This window comes from Anopheles moucheti, chromosome 3, assembly GCF_943734755.1.
Source record: "Anopheles moucheti chromosome 3, idAnoMoucSN_F20_07, whole genome shotgun sequence".
NCBI classification, from domain to species: Eukaryota; Metazoa; Arthropoda; class Insecta; order Diptera; family Culicidae; genus Anopheles; species Anopheles moucheti.
In genome coordinates, this window is record NC_069141.1 from 39909687 (window position 1) to 39930675 (window position 20989).

The 20989-nt window shown below is 40.4% G+C and overlaps 3 protein-coding genes across 3 annotated transcripts; 1 reads left to right on the forward strand and 2 right to left on the reverse strand.

Moving 5' to 3' along the window:
• Positions 1-496: 496 nt before the first annotated feature.
• On the reverse strand, positions 497-2833 carry LOC128302463 (prolactin regulatory element-binding protein). The gene is made up of 3 exons (XM_053039291.1): positions 2585-2833; positions 1401-2511; positions 497-931 (listed from the first exon to the last, which is right to left on the reverse strand). The coding sequence occupies exons 1-3, from the start codon at positions 2723-2725 to the stop codon at positions 846-848; spliced, it is 1338 nt and encodes a 445-aa protein (XP_052895251.1). The 5' UTR covers positions 2726-2833; the 3' UTR covers positions 497-845.
• A 969-nt stretch (positions 2834-3802) lies between these two features.
• On the forward strand, positions 3803-5437 carry LOC128303933 (LHFPL tetraspan subfamily member 2a protein). The gene is made up of 2 exons (XM_053041036.1): positions 3803-4042; positions 4105-5437. The coding sequence occupies exons 1-2, from the start codon at positions 3852-3854 to the stop codon at positions 4592-4594; spliced, it is 681 nt and encodes a 226-aa protein (XP_052896996.1). The 5' UTR covers positions 3803-3851; the 3' UTR covers positions 4595-5437.
• A 46-nt stretch (positions 5438-5483) lies between these two features.
• LOC128302684 (dnaJ homolog subfamily C member 21) lies at positions 5484-7489 on the reverse strand. The gene is made up of 3 exons (XM_053039548.1): positions 7216-7489; positions 6529-7146; positions 5484-6462 (listed from the first exon to the last, which is right to left on the reverse strand). The coding sequence occupies exons 1-3, from the start codon at positions 7404-7406 to the stop codon at positions 5538-5540; spliced, it is 1734 nt and encodes a 577-aa protein (XP_052895508.1). The 5' UTR covers positions 7407-7489; the 3' UTR covers positions 5484-5537.
• Positions 7490-20989: the final 13500 nt, after the last annotated feature.

Consider the following 20989-nt stretch of genomic DNA (forward strand, 5'->3'; position numbering starts at 1 on the left):
TCTGCATATAACTGCTGCCCGCTTCTGGTTGCTGCGATGGGAGCAAGCGAGAGCGAAATAGACGCGATCGCACTGTTTTTGCGATGCGTTTATAGTGCTACTGTTGAGGGATGCGCTTTTCACAGCTGATCGATTGCGGTCCCGTCGATCGACCGTTTGTTTTTTTACATAGAAAAAAATAGGGACACTGAGGCAAAAAGACCCACTTACGATTTTAAACATTTTTTTCTCCGTTATTCGATAAGTGATGTTTATGAAAGACGTGTAATAAGTATTACAGTAAAACGTAAGAATTACCGAAAGCAAAACAGTAGAAACAGAAATTGCGGGACAAAATATTGTCAGAAAATCTAGGACAAATGCCTGGATCATGTTTGCTATGTGAGATATCTGAGATATGAGATATATAAGATAACAACTTCCCATACCTTGATAAGATGATTTACAACTTAAAAATGTAATCTCAACTGGTGTTAATGAATTCAGCACATCTGGATCGCTTTGTTCCTATAGCCACACAATTAACAGTATATTTATTCATTTCCTATCTCTTGCTGTACAATGCTGGTAGTCAAATAAATTAGAATTTCCCGCAACTATCGCGTACCCGACAAAACAAAAAAAACAATACGCACGTTACGATTATAATACGGCCGTAGGTAAGGCGCTGCTTTGCCATTGAAAGATTCCTAACTCCCCGCTGTGCTTTGCCCAGTTCGCTACTTTTCACCTAGGGTGTACAAAATGCTCGATAGTGTCGATGCTGTTTCAGGCCGCAGAAATCGGTTCCAAATTCACCAATTTTTCTCTAGCAAACAAAGGCCATTATGAAGGCAGTTTCGAGTTTACAGCCCAACGTATGAGCAGAAGCAGAATGTTAAAAACAATATACAGATGATTGCGATAATAGCCACCCAGGCAGGTAGTGAATCTGAAATGATAGAAACAAATATCGATACAATTAATTGGTGATACGATGAAGAATCTAAAGGGTTTGAAGCAATGCTGTGGCCAATGAATCTTTTAAAATGCGTCAATCGTGTGGAATTCTTGAGAAGTGTCACTAGAATCATCTCTAAAAAATATTATCCATTCAGGATTCATTGATTCCCAAAAATTGTTGAGGCTTTTAAGATGAGAATTCATCATTTCATGCAATTTTTATGTTTTTATATTCGTTAAAAAGAAATTATGATATGTACCGGAGTTATTTCATTAATAACGAAGGCTTATTTCCTAAACTAAACACATTACTTTATGGCGAGTCATACATTTTTGAAGATTCGTGAACTTTCATTCTTCACTCACTCATTCACAGATTCATTAATTCATAAATTTGTAAAGATTGATAATTTCTGAAGGATTCATTAATATTTGAGGATTCATGTGCTTATACTTACGCCTATACGGTAAGCTGTGAACACAGATACGATTGTCGACGGAAATGGACAGCACTGCCGCCTCGGTATCACCAGTGATGGCCGGCCCATCGAAGTTGGTTACCGGTAGAAACTCCAGGCCCGTGACAAACATTGCGTGTGCATTTGGCACGTGCAGCACACGCTGCAGGCTGAAGGCAATGTACACGGACACGGAACCACTGAACATCGTACCGATGGCCACGAACCGTCCATCGTCTCGTACCGCTAGCGCAGCCAACGATTCGTCGATCTCGACCACACCGGTCATCCGTCCTGCTTCCGGATCCCACTGCTGCAGCAGTCCCTTCGCCTTACCCGATTTGGCAAACGGATTGGCAAGTGTAAACAGCCGAAATTTGTCTTTCTGTCCCTCCACCAGCCCGTATCGGCAGCGTTTCAATAGATAGCGACAATTGGCGGGCGGATTCCAGACCAACTTCTTCGATTCCTTGTCCGGGTTGATGGACCAAATTACGCCCAGACCGTCCTTCGCGATCGACACCACGTGCTTGCTGTCTGGGCTAAAGTCCAGATCGTCAATTTCCTTCGTGTGTGCCGCAATATCCGATGCGATGGTCATCTTTGGAAAGTTCCACACCCGCAGATGACCATCCATGCCGCCAGTGGCCATCAGACGTCCGTTGGGGCTGATACGGACCACTCGCTGCAACGGTTCCGTCTCGGTAAAATCTGTCTGCACCGAATCAGCCGTTTTGATCTCGAAACGTATCTGCTTTCGGGCCGCAGGGGTCGCTTTACCGTCGTCCGCCTTTTTCGACTCGCCACCTTGGACTGTGGGTGGCGGCGCACTCGGACCGAGGCTGGAACGTTGTTGGGAAATGCTTCGCCGTTTGCGCAACCCTTCCGGGTCGGTTTTGTTCGAGATTGGCGAGGTGGAGCTATACTCCCCGGAATCAATTATGGTATTTACGAGATACATCTGACAGTGACTCTCCTGTCCAGCCATCAGAAGTGTTCGCTTTTCGTCGTTCTTCACCGCACAGTTCATCACAACCGTTGGGCCCGTTTCGTGCCGTATCACCTCATCCGCGACGTACTTTTCCCCATCGTGGTATATCTCGTAGATTTCCTACAAAAAAGCAAGACAAACCCTAATTGCTAGTTGGCTGTATTTAAACGTTGTATTCTAAGCTTTAACTTACAAATCCATTCGCAACACCCGTTTTCGATGCACCGCCACCACCAGCTACCAGTACGTGTCGGCTGGTTAGCATTTCGATCGCGTACAGTGGGAAATTGACGCGCGCCAGCAGACCGTCGGTAGGTTTTCGGGCCGCGGACATGTTTGCACCACGCTTCTGTACTCTATTTGCCAGCCGACAGGAATGTTTTCATGGAATATTTGGGGAGTTAACAAAACACAAAACTACGATAAGGTGAGTTATTTTCACTTCCACGTATTATTTGTTGCTGTCACCCGGGGCTGTCACAGCAGTTGTTGACATGTCAGCGCGCTGATCAGCTGTCAGTGACATTTGCTGAATTGTTTGAAAATTGTAAAAAAGGCAAACGGATTCCAATTTTGCATCGACGATTTTTTAACTTCTAAAGCACAGAATTTGATCTTTTAAAAAACAAGTTCGTTTATAAATGGGTAGTCAATATAAAGTTGGTTTTGGTAGATGATGGCTCATTTCTTTTTAATGTTCAAATGGTACATTAGCGCCAAATTGTATAGTAGCGGATTTCAGTGGAAACATTGTTTATGTCTACGCTACAGTAATTACGCTATAATAGTTTCCGCTAAATATAAAAACAAAATTTTATGGCAATGTATCACAAACCACGTACGCAGCCAATTACATTATTATGGCATACCAGTTTAGTTCTGCTATCACTCGCTAAAGACCATAATAGCGGTACAGAGCCCAACTCAAATTTGGTGTGGGGCTTGGCTAAATCACTTTTTAGAGCTTCTGCAAATATTTAAAGAACGGAAATTTAGCGAAAGGCAAAAACATAAATTAAGGAGATGGTACACGTGTTTATCAGTCCTTTGTCCTTTTGTCCTTTTTACACTACTCTTCGTCCTAGTATTTATTCTTTGGCTTGGAATGTGCTGTTCTATCGTCCTGCTACTGTTAAAACCCATCAGCTGTGTGTGGGGAAAGTGAAGGACACTATTGTGATATTTGCCAACCTGCTAGGGTCTGTATTTCTGTAAATGATAAATGATGATCATGATATGAATGAAAACTTTGAAATACGGTTTTAGTTTACTAAATGTCATTTAAAGTTGCCAAACAATAATTTCCTCGAAACCACTATTCGCTTTGACAGTTCCGCTGCTGTTGGCAGGTCATTTGCCGATAAACAACTTTTATTTGCTCTTTTACCCACAACACCGATCCACGAATTGCTTTGCTTTTTCAATAAATTCAACTTTCTGTTCGGTTTAAAACAAAGAAAATGTGTGCCTGTCGGTTGTTAATAACAAGCCGCAGCTTTGCATGGTTTGTAGTTACGCTGGTCGCATGCATGACGCTGTTCTGTGCAATCGTTCATCCGAAATGGCTCATCGGTCCGGAAGTGATACGAATCGCGAACGAGGAATCCAACTTTACCGTAGTTCGTCATCCATCGGTAGGAATTTACAACAGGTACTGTTTGCAGTTTTACCATCACCAAGCGTCAATTACAAATAATCAATCTTGGCTTGTAGATGCAAGCGGATGGGCAACACGGAGTACAACTGTGGCAATTTCGATCTGAATGGGCTGCTGACGGATTCGAGCGTTTTCCCGGTGCCGTGGAAATTCACCATGTTCCTGATGTGTGTGGGTACGATTCTGCTTAGCCTAACGCTGCTCAGCATGCTGGTCATCTGCTGTCGGGTACATTCGTTCTTCGGCTTCAGCATGCATAAATTCCTGTGCATTTTTCAAGCAATCTCCGCCATGTTGGTGTTGTGTGGCTATCTCGTCTATCCACTCGCCTGGGATGCGCCGCGTGTGAAGAAACTCTGCGGCCCGGATGCTGAACCTTACTCACCGGCCGATTGTGCGCTTGGGGAGTCGATTTACATCGGTGCTATCGGTGTGCTGCTCACATTCTGCTGTACCGTGCTGAGCCTCAAGGCAGAAGCCGGTTACTACAGTGCCAAAGCACAGCGTCGCGTCATCGACGGGGATGCTCTAGTTTGCATTGTGTGAACCGAACCATGGCACGCTTTTGCTTAAACTGAACGAATCTCGAACGAATATGTATGAAGGTGCAGCTAGATTACCCGCTAGACATAGCGGGTAAGCAACTAGAAACAACATCAAAGAATGCGGGGATTTTCCTTACTGTGGTTACCGAAGAGATATTTTTTACCAAGCGCTACAAAACGGTACATTATTCAGACGGTTCCAGGAACGCATTTAGCATTCATTTGGGATGCAGACAAAATTAAACCAAAGTCCATTCGGTCATATATTCCAGTGAAAAAGTTAGGAAGCTTGAAGCAAAAGTGAAAAACTTTAGGAAGAAACATGACACTTGATATCGTGCGCTCTCTCTCTTTCTGTTTAGTAATGTTGGGTGAATCAATTACTGTAAATCTCCCAGAATCTTAAGAAATAAGAATTGCAGTAATGAAATGAAATAACTCAGTTTCTTACCAGAAATTCTTCATTCAGAAGCTAAACGCTAATAATCTAAAATCATGGATTGATGGATGAAACTTTGAGGATTCATGACTCATAAATCCTCGAGAACTCTTGAATACTTGAGGATTAATGAATATGTTTAGACTCAATTAATGATTAAAATGATTCTTCGCTGAAGTGTCATACGAATGACTCCTTTCGAAAGATTCATTAGGCACAACACTACTGTTTAATATTATTCAACACTCCTCGAACACACGGTGCCTTCCAAATGTACACCAGCACAATTTACGTATATGTATAAGCATGTAAGTCATTCGAACTTACACCACGACTCGCGAGTACCGCCCACTCCCATGTGCCAAGTATTGTATGCATTCGATGTACTTTTTATAGGCCATATTTTATCTCGAAATAAATATACAACACTTTTGTAACTCTTTTATAAACAAACAGGTTCTGTATTGGTTCATATTCGTTCGGTATTATCCGGTACGCATTCGCTTTACTTTCCTTTTCGCTTACCCTTCGATCCTTCCGCACTCTTGGCAGCCGTTTTTGTCACCTTCAGCTTGTCGATGTAGACACTGTGGCCAGTTTTTTTGAGATGTTCAAATAGCTTATTTTTCGATGTAAACTTTTCTTTGCAAGTTACACATGCGTGATCCGATGGATGACCAGCGCTCTCATCATCGGAAATGGGTTGCCTCGATTCTTGGGTAGCTTTCGTTGTGGAAGGTTCAGCATCCAATTCCACCTGGGGAACTTCATTCTTCACAGTTTTCGAAGGTTTGTGTTTTTGATTCGATTCGGAACCTTTGCCTTTCGCTTTTCCTTTCCGATTTGACTTTTTGCTACCGCCGGTCCAGTCATCATCATCATCACTGGCCGGAGCGTTTACCGATCGACCCGCTAACCGCAAACCGATCATATCGACACCATCTGTAGCGGCATCGTTTCCTTCGTCGTCGGACGATTTTATCACAGGTATTGTCGTACTGAGCGCTTTCTTTTTCCCCTTGTTCTTCTTTTGCTTCGTTTTCGTTGGTTGGAGTTCCGGTTTTTCATCTGATTCTTGTTCCTCCTCACAGTGTGTTCCTAGCTCTTCGTTCGATAAATTCCCGTCTTCATGTTCCTTTGGAACCACTTCACCACCTTCATTGGTTTCCATTTCCTTGCGCATCTCCTTTCTCAACAGCTCCACGTTTTGCTTGTGCTTTTTCGATGACTCGTGATTTTCGTACGAGCTACGGTTGCTAAACATCTTGTCGCAGGCAACACAGTACAGGTCGTCCACGTAGAAGCTTTCTTCACCGTTTTCATTCTGACTCACATTTAGTCCAGCCATTGCATCCTCCAATCCGTTCGTTTGCTCTTCCTCCTCGTCCGACTCTTCTTCCGATGCTTCGGCATAAGAAGCTTCCAATTTCCTGCAACATCAAAAGAGTTGACAGATTTGCATACCTCAGATTACATCTTCACATAACTCTTCATACCTTAGCTGTTCCTCGTATGCGTCATTGAAGAAGCTAGTCGAGTTGCGCTGCTGTTCTTCGATTTCTTGCTGATTGCGGCGTATCTGTTCCAGCCTTTTCTGTTCCGACTTCAACCGATTTTGAGTTGCCCTCTCCTCGAGCAGCTTCTTGTAGGCATGCACACGCTTGTCCCGTTTCTTCACAAACATAACCAGACTTCGAATTTCCTCGTTACGCTCTTTGCGCGCCTTTTGCTGCACCTTCTTGTTGTCTTTTTCGATGGCCTTCAGGATTCTGCGATCACGTATCTCGGCAACGTTATGAGGGTTTAGCCAAGCGTAGCTTTTCTTTGTGCAAAATCCTTCCCAATATCCGTAGAATATACGTACGATCGTTTCATAATCAGATTGTGAGTTACCAAACTTTGGTATCGTTTCGAACTCTTCTTCCGTGTCTAGGAATTCCACCTCTTCGGTAGCCAACTTGTCGAACACTTCGGCATACACCGCATAGAATCCACCCGCTTCATCTCCGTAGCCCTTGTAGCAAGAGGTGGTGAAGTACTGGAACACATCCAAGGAACTATCTTCATAGTCTGTGTGTCCGCCTCGTAGAATCTGCTCACGGTGGTTATCGTACCTAGAAGACACATTGAAAAGATGATTCTTACAATATTAAGCCTAGGCATAATCTCCACATCCACCCTACCAAGCTCTTTCCTGTGGATCGGAAAGCACATCGTATGCCGCCTGTACAAGAAGAAATTGTTGATTGGCCTCATCTGCGTTGTCGAGGTTCTTGTCCGGATGCCAGCGGAGGGCAAGCTTACGGTACGATTTTTTGATTTCGTCTCCTTCGGCCGTGCGCGTAATTCCGAGCACTTCATAGTGACACTTCATTTCAGTTGGTACGATAAACGTTTCTGTTATTATTCCACTGAAAAACTACTGGATCGGAACAAGGTGAAATTTGCCAACGGAACGAAAATTGCAAAACGACTGACAGCTGTGCTGAGCGCGTGCAATGAAAATATCAACAAACATTACACGGTGGAACGCCACACGGTCATTTCATTGACGTTTTACAAATGCTGAATGTCAGCAGATATGTACTGTGGTAGTCGGATGTTGAAAATTCAAACAATCCGTTGAAATTTCAAATTGTTACTGCTGTTGTTATTTAAAACCCATAGTGAAATTGAGTAGAAAAAAAATTTAGAATTGAAGTTGTGTTGACAATGCTTTTCATTAACTTCTTATTCTTCTTGACCCTCTTACAGTTGAGCTTATTGTGCTCTTCTACGGCTTGTGTCCAACACGTAACTGACGAATAGGGCAAGAGTCCGGCATCCTCATCACGTGCTAGATCAATCGTATCCTTCCAACTACAGTCTGAATATCTGCTCAACAAAATACCTTCGTTAGGTTGTGTTTCTTACAAAAGCAATGTATGCTGCATGTCGTGTCTTGGTGGACTTGCAGATGGTAAGAGTTTATAGAGTCCTTAGTAGGTACGACTCCCCATAACTATGCGCCATGGCTGCTTATGTTGCTGTCCAAAATGACGATCGTACGAAGATAGCAGAATTCCCCAACTACCTGGACATTGTTGCACTTAGCTGATACCAACGTCCTGGATACGTTGCTAGGTGAACTCTCAGAGACTCAGCAAACAGGTAGTTCGTATCCGTCGCATTGTTCCTCAATCCATATCCTAAGGCAGCACATTTTAATCGGATATGCTCGAAAGCATACTTATTGGAAGCAGAGATATAATGAGTAAATTAAGGACAGGAAGAGTAGCCAGTATTTGTTCTTGTTTGTTTGTTGTTTGGAACGGCTAGTGGGAAAAGAGATAGCACTCTAAACAATTGAACAGCCTACGGATTTAATCGGGACAACATGGAGAATAATTGATTGTGCTGTTACTTGATTTTAACATGGCTGGCGAAAACATTCAAACAACTGCGTCCTTAGCTAATAGCTTGTCCGCAATTCAAGTTCTACGCCAGAGTTAGAAGTTATGCATCAGGAAATACGTTTTGTGCATTGGATATCACGATCAGATGTTGACAATACCATCCATTCCTCTGAGATATACTAAGAGAGACTGAGATACGCGTTAGAGACTCCAACAACATATTCCCGGTGAATTTCTTTTTGAGCTTGACGGTCAGAGAAAAGGAGTTGTTCTTTCTTTAGCATTTTGTGATGATCGGAGATCACCCGCTACCAGATTACCAGAAGTATCAACGTACCAAAAGGAAAGACCTTAAATTAGGAGTGATTTAATATGTTAGTACCTTTAGAGTGATTTAATATGTTAGTAGTAAATCATCAATCCACATGTTGACATAAGAATTCCGTAAGTTGATGTGAATTTGAATTTTACCGCTTGATCGCCACTTGGACGGTTGCTAGCCTTCCCAAAGACTTGTCTTTTTATAGATCTGCTGTTCCTTTTTGTGTGATCTTCAAAGAATATCTGCTTGAGGATCAAAACATCTTCCACCTCAAGGGCTGTCAAAGGCCCTCCTAGAGATTCCGATGTTGTACTTTGATCCTACAAAGATGGTAGATGATACTTTTTATTGTTGTCCTTGCATTTGGTACACTGCGTCATTTTTGTGCCATTTTCTTCGTTTCGGTAGGTTTTCCGTCATTTTTGTCCTCTCCATCGATAAAAGCAGCTTTTGACGTTGGTGAGTTTTTTTAATGGTCGTATTGCGACATTTCGTGACGCTTTGCCCGCAGTAGCATCCTCCGAGTAGTGGTCAAACATGAGTCCGCTAGCGAAGAAGCTCATAGAAAATGATACAAATATGAAGCTTCGGCCTCAACATCGCTTCCTTCTCTCCCCAATTTTATGCAGCTGATGAGATTCATTAGTTGATCTATCTTGCTTTGATGTGGAAAAATGAGATGGCAAAAGCAGACCCAACCAGCTTTGACTTTACCTGGCTCGAAGAAGCAAGCGACCGGAATATATTCCCTCCTACAGCACTAAGTTTGGGACATGTTCAAAGAGTCGAATGCATTCGCTCAGATACGCTCTACACAAAGTGCACATTGAATTTCAAGCACACCGAACAGATCTAATAATGTACCAATTTTTGCAAGATGAGCATATGCCTTCGGTAGGTTCCCTCCCCGCTCCATCGGGCCAGAAGCCCAGGAGCATAATGCGTATCGGAAAGGAAAAGCTACTGTTCGCTCGAAATTCTCTACGCCGAAGGAACCAACGGACGGGAAGAAAACCTTTCCAACGGCATGCATGAATCGATGCATTTGCAAACGAGAAGTCGTACAAAGGCTGTTAGAGATGAAAAGTATGAACAGCGTCCGTTGCGAGGATTTTGCGCCATTTAATGTGCAACGAACGTGAGTGCCATTTAATGATGCAAAAATGATACGAAATATTCACATGTAGACGGCGATTGGAAGACGAAAATTAGAGCAATATAGTTTTCTTTCAAAAAATTTTCCTACAGCGGGTCCTTTGTTTTACTTTGCTGTGTCTTAAACACTCCTTACCTTCGTTTGATACCCATCTGTTAGCAGCCGCCTTTCAAATTGCTAGTTGCTAGTCTGAAGCACCTTTGAAATTATCTTTTTGATGCTTTTACAGCATAGTTTTGCAAACGGGCAAAGGAAAATTAAGAAAATGAAATAATCCTTGAAAAGTTTCGGCTGCGCTCTCTATTTGATAAGTGCACTGCAATGTAATAAAAACTCGCTCCAGATAGTTTTGTGCGAAAAGCAAACAAGCAAACCCCCAGGTTTACAGAAGACAGGGGGTGGAAAAGCAACACAAAATCAATGTATTGGCCCAGTTTGGGTGTCGTTTGGGGTAGGGGCGATGCTCAGGATAAAAAAAACAAACACCAAAACTTTAAGATTCGAGCTACATCATCATCGTCCAGTTGCAGCAAATTGTAGCACAAAAGTTGTAAGTAGCCGGTGTAGAAGTGGCTGCAATTAAAATGGAAATTAAGGAATGCGAAAATTATGGACTTTCTCCCGGCAGCATCAAACCGTCTTCGAGTGAGTTCGGTGGGGTTTCAGGGAGTCCATGAGTGCGGATTGGGATTGTACAGATTGAGTTTTTCATTAGAATGTTTATTTTGCTAAAGTTTCGTAGCATTTTTGGACGAGATTTGCAAGCATTGAAGAAAAAAAGAGAGAACGGAGAAAGCTAGAAGCAGCTAGAAGCAGCCAGAAAAATAATCCGCGTCACAAGTAACTTGGTGAAGATGTCAAAACAGTAGCTCAGTGAAATGCTAATATCGCTAACTAGATTTGTTATCATCGTTATTGTAACGACTATCCTTTCACACATACGATGCCTAAAAATCCTTCTCGGGATTTGACGCCTCATTGATGACCAATTCTAGGGTTTCTGCTACCTTTGTTCGAAACCGTATGCGAATGATGTGTATTTCATAAAACTAACACTGAAGAATAAAAATACAATAAAATTTAATTGTAATAAATAAAATAATCACATTTGTGAATAAAATTTCACAAATAATCACTATGCAGCATCAAATGCGGCATTTTAAATTAATTAAATTCCGGTATCAAATTCTTTTCTTAGTTCAATTGTTTATGCTCCTCTACGAAACTTGGGAAATAATGCATTTCGTTTTTCACCATTTAACACATATTGAATACCGACATATTGTATCTATTTCGCACTAGTGATCTAGCTTACAGCTTTTGAGTGTCGATAAAGGGTGGTGGAGTAATACATAGAGTTAGCGTCTGACTCAAATTTTGAGCTACAATCAGCACAATTAATTTACATGCCTTTTGAAATACATGTTCAGTGTCTGATAAGAATGTGAGTTTTCAATATTTAACAACTTTTAACTTTTTTAAAGCAATTAATACAGTTTATAACATGAATTTAGAAAGCTTTTTCTTCAGTGGCACAACAACCTCAAGATTTTTAGGCCTATCATATGTGGCTTTCTTTGGCTTCATCCACTCGTAGCTGCATAATCAGCCCCTAGTCGGTCAATCCTTTCCTTAAAAATGGCATGAGTAACTTTTCTTCTAGTAATCATACCTGTCCAATGAAGGAAACTGCAAAGAAAGGTCCATTGCCGTATTATACAGGGTTTGAGGATATCGCTAATGCTGACAATATGTTCAAACTCAAATTTGGGTGGGAAAATAGGAAACGACACATAAATCAAGTTACGACGATGCAGATCATTAGGATACGACATTAAGTATGTGCATTATGGTACAGCAGTGTCTGTAGAATTTTTATATCCTTTTCAGATCAACCTGGGAAGGTACGGTCGAAAGTAGAGAGAATGAAAATATGTAGCGAACTCTTCCTGTTTGGCGATGCTTTTATTACCAAAGCAAAAAAATCCTGATCATATCCATTAAAAACAAACAAATAGTACACCAGGAAGAGTAGCAACATTATCCACAGCGCATGGTCCACAGTGTGCGGTGCGTATGCGTGGGTATGTGAGTGGAAGCAGGAGATACATGTCATTCGAATTACCTTTTTTCCTTTGCCAGAGTATAGAATTTGGCAGGTAAGAATGTGGACGGAAATGTGGTCATAAAACAAAGTTCTACGATCAGGGTTTTTAGGTGCGGGTTCTTTATTATTTCGGTTTTACCCCCGCAATGGCATAAGGGTGGCCTTGATTGAACGAATCTGTTTAGTCAGCTGCTTTAATGCAGGTACAACCGGGCATCGGAAGTGATAGAATAGGACATAAATGTAGTCATCAAAATCCCCCTCGAGATGGCACTGTCCGGTAAGAAATAGTGAACCATTTGCTGGTTTATGGGAGTATTTTATCTAAAAATCGATCCACAGGTCCAAAAAGTGTGCACATGTTTAGGAAAATCGTATCACTGCGCTACTTCGAGCTTTGTCGTGCACGATTTTAGGAAGCTTTGATTTGTTCTGAGTGGATAATGATTCATGTAAAACCTTAATTGAAATATTTAGAAAATGAAAATTTTGGAAATTAATTTTTTACATTTTTGAAAATTAGGATGCATACCTAAATGAGTTTATTGCACATAGTCGGATATGTATTCCACATGGTTTAAGTTTTTGTAGTTTTTTTTAAATAGCATCAAATGTACTTTAAATAAATAGCTTTAAATAGCTTGAAACATGCGTTAACGTTTTGAAATAATAAATACGAAAAATTGTGTACAATTACGGCAAAGAATTAAGGTTGGTGGACAAAAAACAATTTTCTAACTTCAAAAGATAATACAGACCCATTGAGACACGATGTCTGACTTAGATGAAAACTCCGCCAGATATCCATTAAAGCTAACGATGGCTCCATGAGATACTGCAAAACTTGTGAAAAACGTAAAAAATCTCAATTTCGCTGCTGTTTCCTCATTTTTCTATGACACAACTCATGTCGGTCATGGGCATCATGTCACGGGTGTAGCGCTGGTTGTAGAACCATCCAAGATGTGAATTTTCGATTTTTTTTTATTACGCATTTTGTTACAAATAGGCTCCAAGGTGGCAGTCTATGAAAATAAGGACTTGCAGGAGATACACAAGTAGACCAATATTTTGCACATCTCCCTGTTACAAGCGCGACGAACGTGATTGATAAAAGGTCCTTGATGGTGGAGCATTATTCATATGCAAATCGCATCGTGCACACATTTTTGGTATATACACGTTATGAAGTGGCTTGTGTTGCTTATTTTCATTTTTCTCAAAATCTTGTTACTTTATCGACTTCCTTTTTCAATCATTCTTACCGATGAGTGAAGTTGCGAGGAAGAATTTTTTTATGCCTGGCACATTGACTGCTGTAGTGCGATGCTAAAATTACCTTTCAAAGTGATTGACACGAATCGTCTCAAGGATGGCTACACTGAGAAAAAAAACGGAAAACAAGTGAATACGGAATCTGTTTCGTAAGCCGAAGCTACACGACTGGACGGACGGCACTGGCAGACGAAACAAAAGCTCTTAAACGTATGGCATGCCAAACAGCGGCGATTTTCAGCCTTGTAAGAGCGTTTGATGGAATTGATTTTACAGAGCATGCTTTACTCCATCGAAATTCTGACGAAGCGAAAAGCAAAGGCGAACCAGTCCATTGGTGCAAAGAAGTGCGATATTAGCGAGTAAATTTTGCACGTGAACAGAGCCGGAAAGGTAATTGGATGTTCAAAGGAAACCAACTAACTATGGACACACTAGGCTCAGTCAATTGGCCCAGGAGAAAATAAAGCATAAAACGGAGAATTTCTGTGAACCTTTGAAACCCACGATCGGTCAAGCATTTCTCGCGAAGTACTCCCATGTTTGATAATCGTTAATCGTATTGCGTTTGCGCTGATTATTGCGTTGTCACGCCGGTTTGTAAATGAGGCATTTTCCAAATGGAATTTGGAAAGCAAATCAAATTGCTTTGATGACGAAGAAACAGCGCAAGGAAAGCATAGACATAGATGATGAAGCGAAATTGCAATTTCCTTAGTGGCGCGACGTGATGTGGATTTACAAATGCTCGTATAACTCTTATTTTTGTAATTCGGATTGGTTTATTCTCTTCGCTTGTTTCAAATCTCTAGCATTTTGTTTCTACTAATTTTCGACTGATATTTTTTATAGTTATGTAAAGATGACTAATTAAACGATTTTTATTAAAATAGAAAAGTGTAATTTTTTGATCATACGGCCCTCGACCGTCATAATGGAAATAAATAAAAAAAAGAAAGAATAGTGTTTTAATTGAAGATTTCTGTAATTTCAATAGCATGGTTTAGTAATTATAAACAGCCATAATCTAGCTTCGTAATAAAATGTTACATAAATGATACAGAAGTGTAGATTTGCAATAATATCGTTCAAAATCCTGATATTTGCAAATGATTTACAGGGATTACTATTTTATCTGGCGGTGTCGGAACTTTACCTTAAACCTTTTTTCCAGGAATAGGCCCAGATAGACTCTGAATCATTCGCATCATTTGAAACCGGCTTTTGAAAGCAAATGAAAAGCAATTGACTCTGTTCCGTGACGTACAAAAATACAACAGCTAAGTTATCAATTTAATAATAAGCCGTAAATAAAACCAATAACAGCAACTGCTAATGGAGGCGCCTAGTAGCTAGTGTATTTGAATGGTTGAATGGAATAGTAAAATAATCAATAAAGTTGTTGTTTGTGTGGATAATGTTTTGTTTCCATAGGTCGATAGTAATTAAAATGCGCGAATCACGGCATTGATGATGATGATGACATGACGGCAACATCAAAGCTTAGAAACATGGATCATCTACGAGTACACCACAGGAAACAGAACAGGTAGCACATCAAGTCAACGATGACGAAACGCGCAGATTCCGAAAAGACTCCGATTTCCGAGTACCTTAATATGGCAGATAAAAAATGTTTTAAAGGAAGCTCGTGTTATGCGGATATTCGAGATACGCGGATTTCTCTGGAACGTATTATCCGCGTATCTCGGGTATTCAAATTACATTAATATTGGCAGTTATACTCATCGAGACCTTAAGCGAAACACTTGTTGCTCTGAAAATACATATGACATAAGCTATTTGCTTCGGCGGTCAGTGGTTGTTGCAGTGTGCTCAGTACTTGTGGTTGTTGAAGAAGAAGTAACTTGCTTAAATTTTACCATGTTATCTTAATTATTTTTTTAAAATTTTACCATAAATACTAGTTGGATGGTATCGATTAAGTTCAAGCTGTTGTTATCTGTAATTTGTTTTTTTAAACTGTAATTGTTTTTCTTTATTACTCTTGTTCGTTATTATTTGTTAATTTGGGAGTTTAGTATTTTCGTTTTAACTAATGTAGTTTCCTTAATTTATTTTTTATCTATTTCATTGTTTTATGTTTTTATTGTTGTTTGATGATAAGCGGACTGTATGCTTACTTCAAGTTTGCTATAGTTAATAATTTGATATGTTGACCATTACACATCTAATCTTAACGAGTTCTTTCAATACAATTTATTTATTTTTATTTTTTTTATTTATTGTTCCATTATGACGGCCAAGGGCCGTATGATCGACATATTTTGTCGAAATTACATGACTTTGGGCATTTCCTCCCAGTTATGAGCCTTATCCCGGGCTTGCTCGGTTGTTTTTAAAAACTAACTTAAAACTATGGAATGCAGTGGCGGATGCAGTGATCTTTTTGTGGTGGCGGTTGAGGCTTTGTGGTAATGGCGATGATGGTGGCGGTGGTGATGCTGATGCTGGTGGTGGTATTTGTTGTATGGTGGTGGTTGGTGGTGGTGGTGGTAGTGTTTTTGAAACGATGGTGGTGGATGTGATGCTGGGCTATTGATGTTGTTGCCGGTCTATTGTTGTAGGTGTAGGACAAAGAACAGGCACGTAATATTAGTGTAACATTTACAACAGTTACAACAAGGAGCGATACAACCGTGCTAATTGTAGCTATATTTTTCTGCCTCCGTGGATGTTCGGAGATGCTGCCGTGTCCCAGTGGGGTCGCGTTGGTGTCGAAATCTATGTGGCACAATACGAATATAACGTAGGACAATACAATTTATTATATTACTAAATTTTCTGATTGAAATAGGCGTTAACGAACATACACAAATAATTGATTGGATACCAGGGTGTGACACCGGTGCTGCTACAATTTACACCTGTGACATATTTGAACGTTAAATACGATCCATTTAATGATCTACCATCTCATGTGGTAGATAGTGTGCATGTGTGATAGTGAATGCTTTCCTATTACTCATGCCATGAGAAAGAGCATTTTCTTATTAATTTGCATACGTTGTACCATGCTGGTATACATGCAACATTTCAACACCTTGGAACGATCTGCTCGTTGCAGTTATTGTGCTCATTGTTTGATACGAGTCCAGCTCGAACAATCCCGTTGCGGTAGGTTGTTATGTTGCAACAAGCAGCTGTCGGGTGCAGCTAGCAGCACAGCCATCAAATGTTGCTTTCAATCTTTCCAACCATTCACTCCATCAACCGGCCAATGGTACCATTACAACCCTGATGGTGTTGTGTCTGAAGCTTCGCTTTCCATTCTACTACCCGGCTAAGCCTCAAACGTGTGGACGTGTAAGCGTTTCTACTTCCTTCTAAATCTGACACTCTCAGGCAGCATAATACTGCAAACAATTCCCAATCAACACGTAACGATCTATGTAGACGCATCAATTCAGATTGAATAAAAAAGCCTACGGTACATTTGCAAATCTCTTCTCATAGTGATGATTCCCCGATGGGAGACCCCCTTCATTTCGTATTTGTTCTCGATGCACATGCCGTTGGATTGGGTAAACGGCATTAGCATAAGTCCTCGTCGCCTTCATCTTTGCTGTGCGGCCTAGAAAAGTTAAAATCAATTAAGGAGATTTGTTCATCGGTCGAAAACAAACTAGATCAAACGGAAACGAGATGGGATGCTTGAGAGTAAAGGGAGTATAATTGAGGGAATGTGTTTTGAATGCGTAATCAATTTCATAGATCGATGCTAAATGCGTTGGAAATGCTCTCAATGAATGTGAATTCGCAGAAGGCTCAATGGATGGAACGAAATGTAAATACACAATATAGTCCAATATTTGGGGAAGCACGAAAGGCTAAGCGTTATTAAATTAAGCTTCAATATGAGTGTAGAACACTACACGATAATCATATCATGCTAACAAGCACATCAGCTTACTATAAAGATGTGAATTCTTGGAATTAGTATTACCGGAGATTAAACTAACCCTCTACACCGGCAGGCCTAACTCGAATCGACTTATTGCTACACACTAATTAATGGATAATTGAATTATGTGGATAATAATATTGAATGTTTTGTTTCACATATGTACGCAACAAAAAATGTAGGGTTATTCTAATCGGAAAACTTTCAAAATAGTTCTTACCCTAAAAATATTCTCCCATTGATATAATATGTACCGAACAGCAGCCACTCTTTTCACTTGCAACCTGAGACGCAGTTTCACTACGAAAACAAAGCTATCTAAACATGCGACATCCGTCCCAGCTATCAACGTCAACGCACCGGGTTAACGCTTTTCCGATTGACATGATGAAGTCAATCATCCGTTCTCGTCGGTCTGCTGGCGACACATTTCGAAAAATGGGAGGATTTTCACCCGTTGCTCTCAGATCTATTTTAATACTGAATCTCTCACATTCTACCTTTAGCGATAGTGGGATGTAGAATAAAAGGCACACTATAATAAAATAAACGTGTAGGATGGAATAACATGTCAAACCACCAGTCCTCGGTATGGTTTGTGGAAAAAAATCGTTCCCTTCCTTGTACAAATTGAAACAAAACACTTTCCACTCAAATGCAGGTCTTTGGGCCGCGAGGATTCAATTTCATAGAATGGATGAGGTGCGTCGAAAAAGAAATTGTCGTAAAAACACAAATTTCCATTTTTGGGGTTGGATGAGATGAGTTTTTGAGAGAAGCTTTTTTTTGCTTTTACCGTGATAGTGGATGCCACTTGTTTTCTAGTCAAATAATTAACTTCAAAAGATAGATTGTGCGTAAAAAATGGCACTCTCATGCTTGTGTAGCTCGCTTCGTAATTTTTCAGCTATAAATAAATATTTAGACATTCAATTGGAAAATAATTAAAAAACAAGTTTTGTAAAAATAATTGAGAAATCATAACTATTGTTTTGGTTTGCATTGCAACAGGATTCTATCGTTCGATCGAAATCAAGAACAAACAGGAAATGCAATTATAAACACTGTTATGACTATAACAAACATGTCCTTCCGTTGTTCTCCAACTTATTGTAACAACGATAATTAACTGGAAGAAGCTAAATATGGATAAAAATAAAACAACCTTATCACATCTGGACGGTCACACGGAATAGAATAGTTTGGACCGTCAAGCTGGATATTATCCAACTTAATCCTATCGTTTTCTTATTTCAAGTCCATTGAGTGTCCCCCTACCCAAGGTAAGGCCTCTTCCACGATTCTATCGATCACCTGGATGATCGACGCAACATAGAGATTTTGTGTCGGTGAGTTCAATAATCGCTCTCGGAAAGTATGTTCGCGTGTTCACCCAGTATGTAAATGTCTTAATGGTGTCCGTGAAGCTTATTACAAGCTTTATTACACGTTAAATTTTACTGCAACTCTTAAATTGATTAAATTAAATTGATTGATTGATTGAAGATGTTTGATTTCAGTCTCTGAAGCTTACACGAAGATGAGCACTATGTGTTCCAACTGGACCGTTTCGTCTAAACCTGGTACCGGAAACATCCTACACAAGACATTGTGGGCTCCCGACCTACCAGATTAAAATCGATTATCACATTTTTTGGTTCAATGTGATATTCATGTTCTTGTTTATTATTTCGTTGGTCTTCCTCGCGGGTTATCAAAAATCTATCTAAATCCGTATCCTAAAACCCAAAACCAAGACTATCATTATTTAGCAGCTAGGAGAGTCATGGAGATGGGGATCTGATACGGGTATGAAAAGAAGTCAGACTCAGGTGGAATTTAAGCAAATAGCGAACGGAATTGCCGAACTGCAAATATAAGAGAGCCTCTGCGATTGGCAGAAGATCAACGAGTAGGATTGATAGAGATGGACGATTATGTAAAACTCGGGAAGAGATATAAAACGGAGTGAAGGAGAGTAAATCAGGAGCATCGGTATGACCTAAACGGAGAGTGGCAAAATAGGAAGATTGAATAAGGAAGGGGTGAAAACTATGAATGCAATAAGTAATATGACATGTGACATGTGTTCCAAACAAATCCTAGTAGAGGCCAAGAAAATTCATACGAAAGTCGAGACGTTCTCCGTTACGGTTCTGAGTTAAATCTAACTTTATTAAACAAATTTTGTTGCTTAAATACTAATAATATTTCGAAGATCGATTTCGAAGATAATATTGGTAAGAATCACTACACTACGACGTGTTTACATGTGTTGTGTTGGTGAATGTTCTGTGCGTGGGATAAGTTGGTTATTTGTGCGTTGGTCCTTTCCAAACAAGCGCTTGAACCGTCGGTTATTCCGTTTCCTTCAGTGTCGGCTTGTGGTCCCTATGAGCCCTATGCCCAATGCATCTTTGTTTACACATGTGCATCTTATATCCCACTGCCTCGTAAAATAATTTGGGCTTCGTTGTGCATGTAAACGTTGCTCGCTTATGACTCTCAAATAGTGCCGTTTGCACATGCCTCTCATTTGAAGTCTAATTTTTGTCTCGATCGCGCTGTGGGTCAGTTTATTTTCAAAGTTTTATGATCTACGCTTATCTCCGGGTTCGTGCATCGGGCCTTTCTCAAATATTTTATTTATTTCAGTCAGCGAAGTCGATTCAGGATGATAAGTTACAATTTTTCACAAACCTAGCCGTTGTGTACGCAACAGACTGCGTGTAAATAAGGCCAAAGAAAGCCAGAAACAGCAGGCCTAGACCACTGGAGAATGTTGTGTTGATAGGGAAACAGAAAAAGAAACAAACAATGTGTAATAAATGACATTAAATTAAATTTAAAATAACATATTTATTTCTCAGGTCTTGCCGTCCGGACTTTGAAGCATCGTGCTATTTTAAAATCATTTATTTTTGTTTTCCAACGCTGGAGGACTCGATATACTAAGTATGTGTATGCTACAACAGTGTATAGTATTTCATAGAAAAAAAAATCTTGTTAATTCCGTGTTTAACGCTAATTCTCTGTGACTAGCGATGACTAGTCATGGCATTCTAATGTGCACTGGTAAACCACATAGTTTGGGGAGAAATTGTAAGAATTGCCTGTGATTACAGGGAGAATGCCAGCTGCACTCTGCATTACAGGAACTGTAAACGAAATTTCTATCTGACCATTGCCCACCTGCTCCAACAGATAATCCAGGGATAGAAGAATGCGACAACAAAACCGAATCGGCAGTTGACAACTCGTACTCGATTGCTAACGTTGTAGCTTTCATGAGCAATGGTTTAATTCGAACAAGTTTAGCCAATTTGCAACTGTGACTTCCTGGAAGCACTAAAGCATTTCGGAGAATTCACCCAATAAGGCTTGTTGTAACGGTGTATGATCTCACTTATCGTTTGGAATGCGATTTAACTTTGGCTTCAGTTGCCTTCACTGTTGCACCAACATAGTTTACAAAACAAGCTTCAATTCTTGGTTCCCAGAACCGCTTGTAGAACGGTTCACTTCAAGCAGGATATGGAGTGCAGGGAAAGCAAAAAAGCACACTTATCTAAGCTTAAGGCTATTGGGTGGTTGTGCCGAAAGGGTGTAACGAAAACGAGTACGTATAAGGTAAATAGAAAAAATCTCGACCTCCTAGCCATCCGCTTTTCCATTTGGTGTTGGTTGCGTTTAAGCAGTCGTTTGAATCCTGACATCAGCTTAGTTTGGCTTAAGGCATCAAGGCTTCCTAGTGTGCTGAATGTGGTTACCACAAAC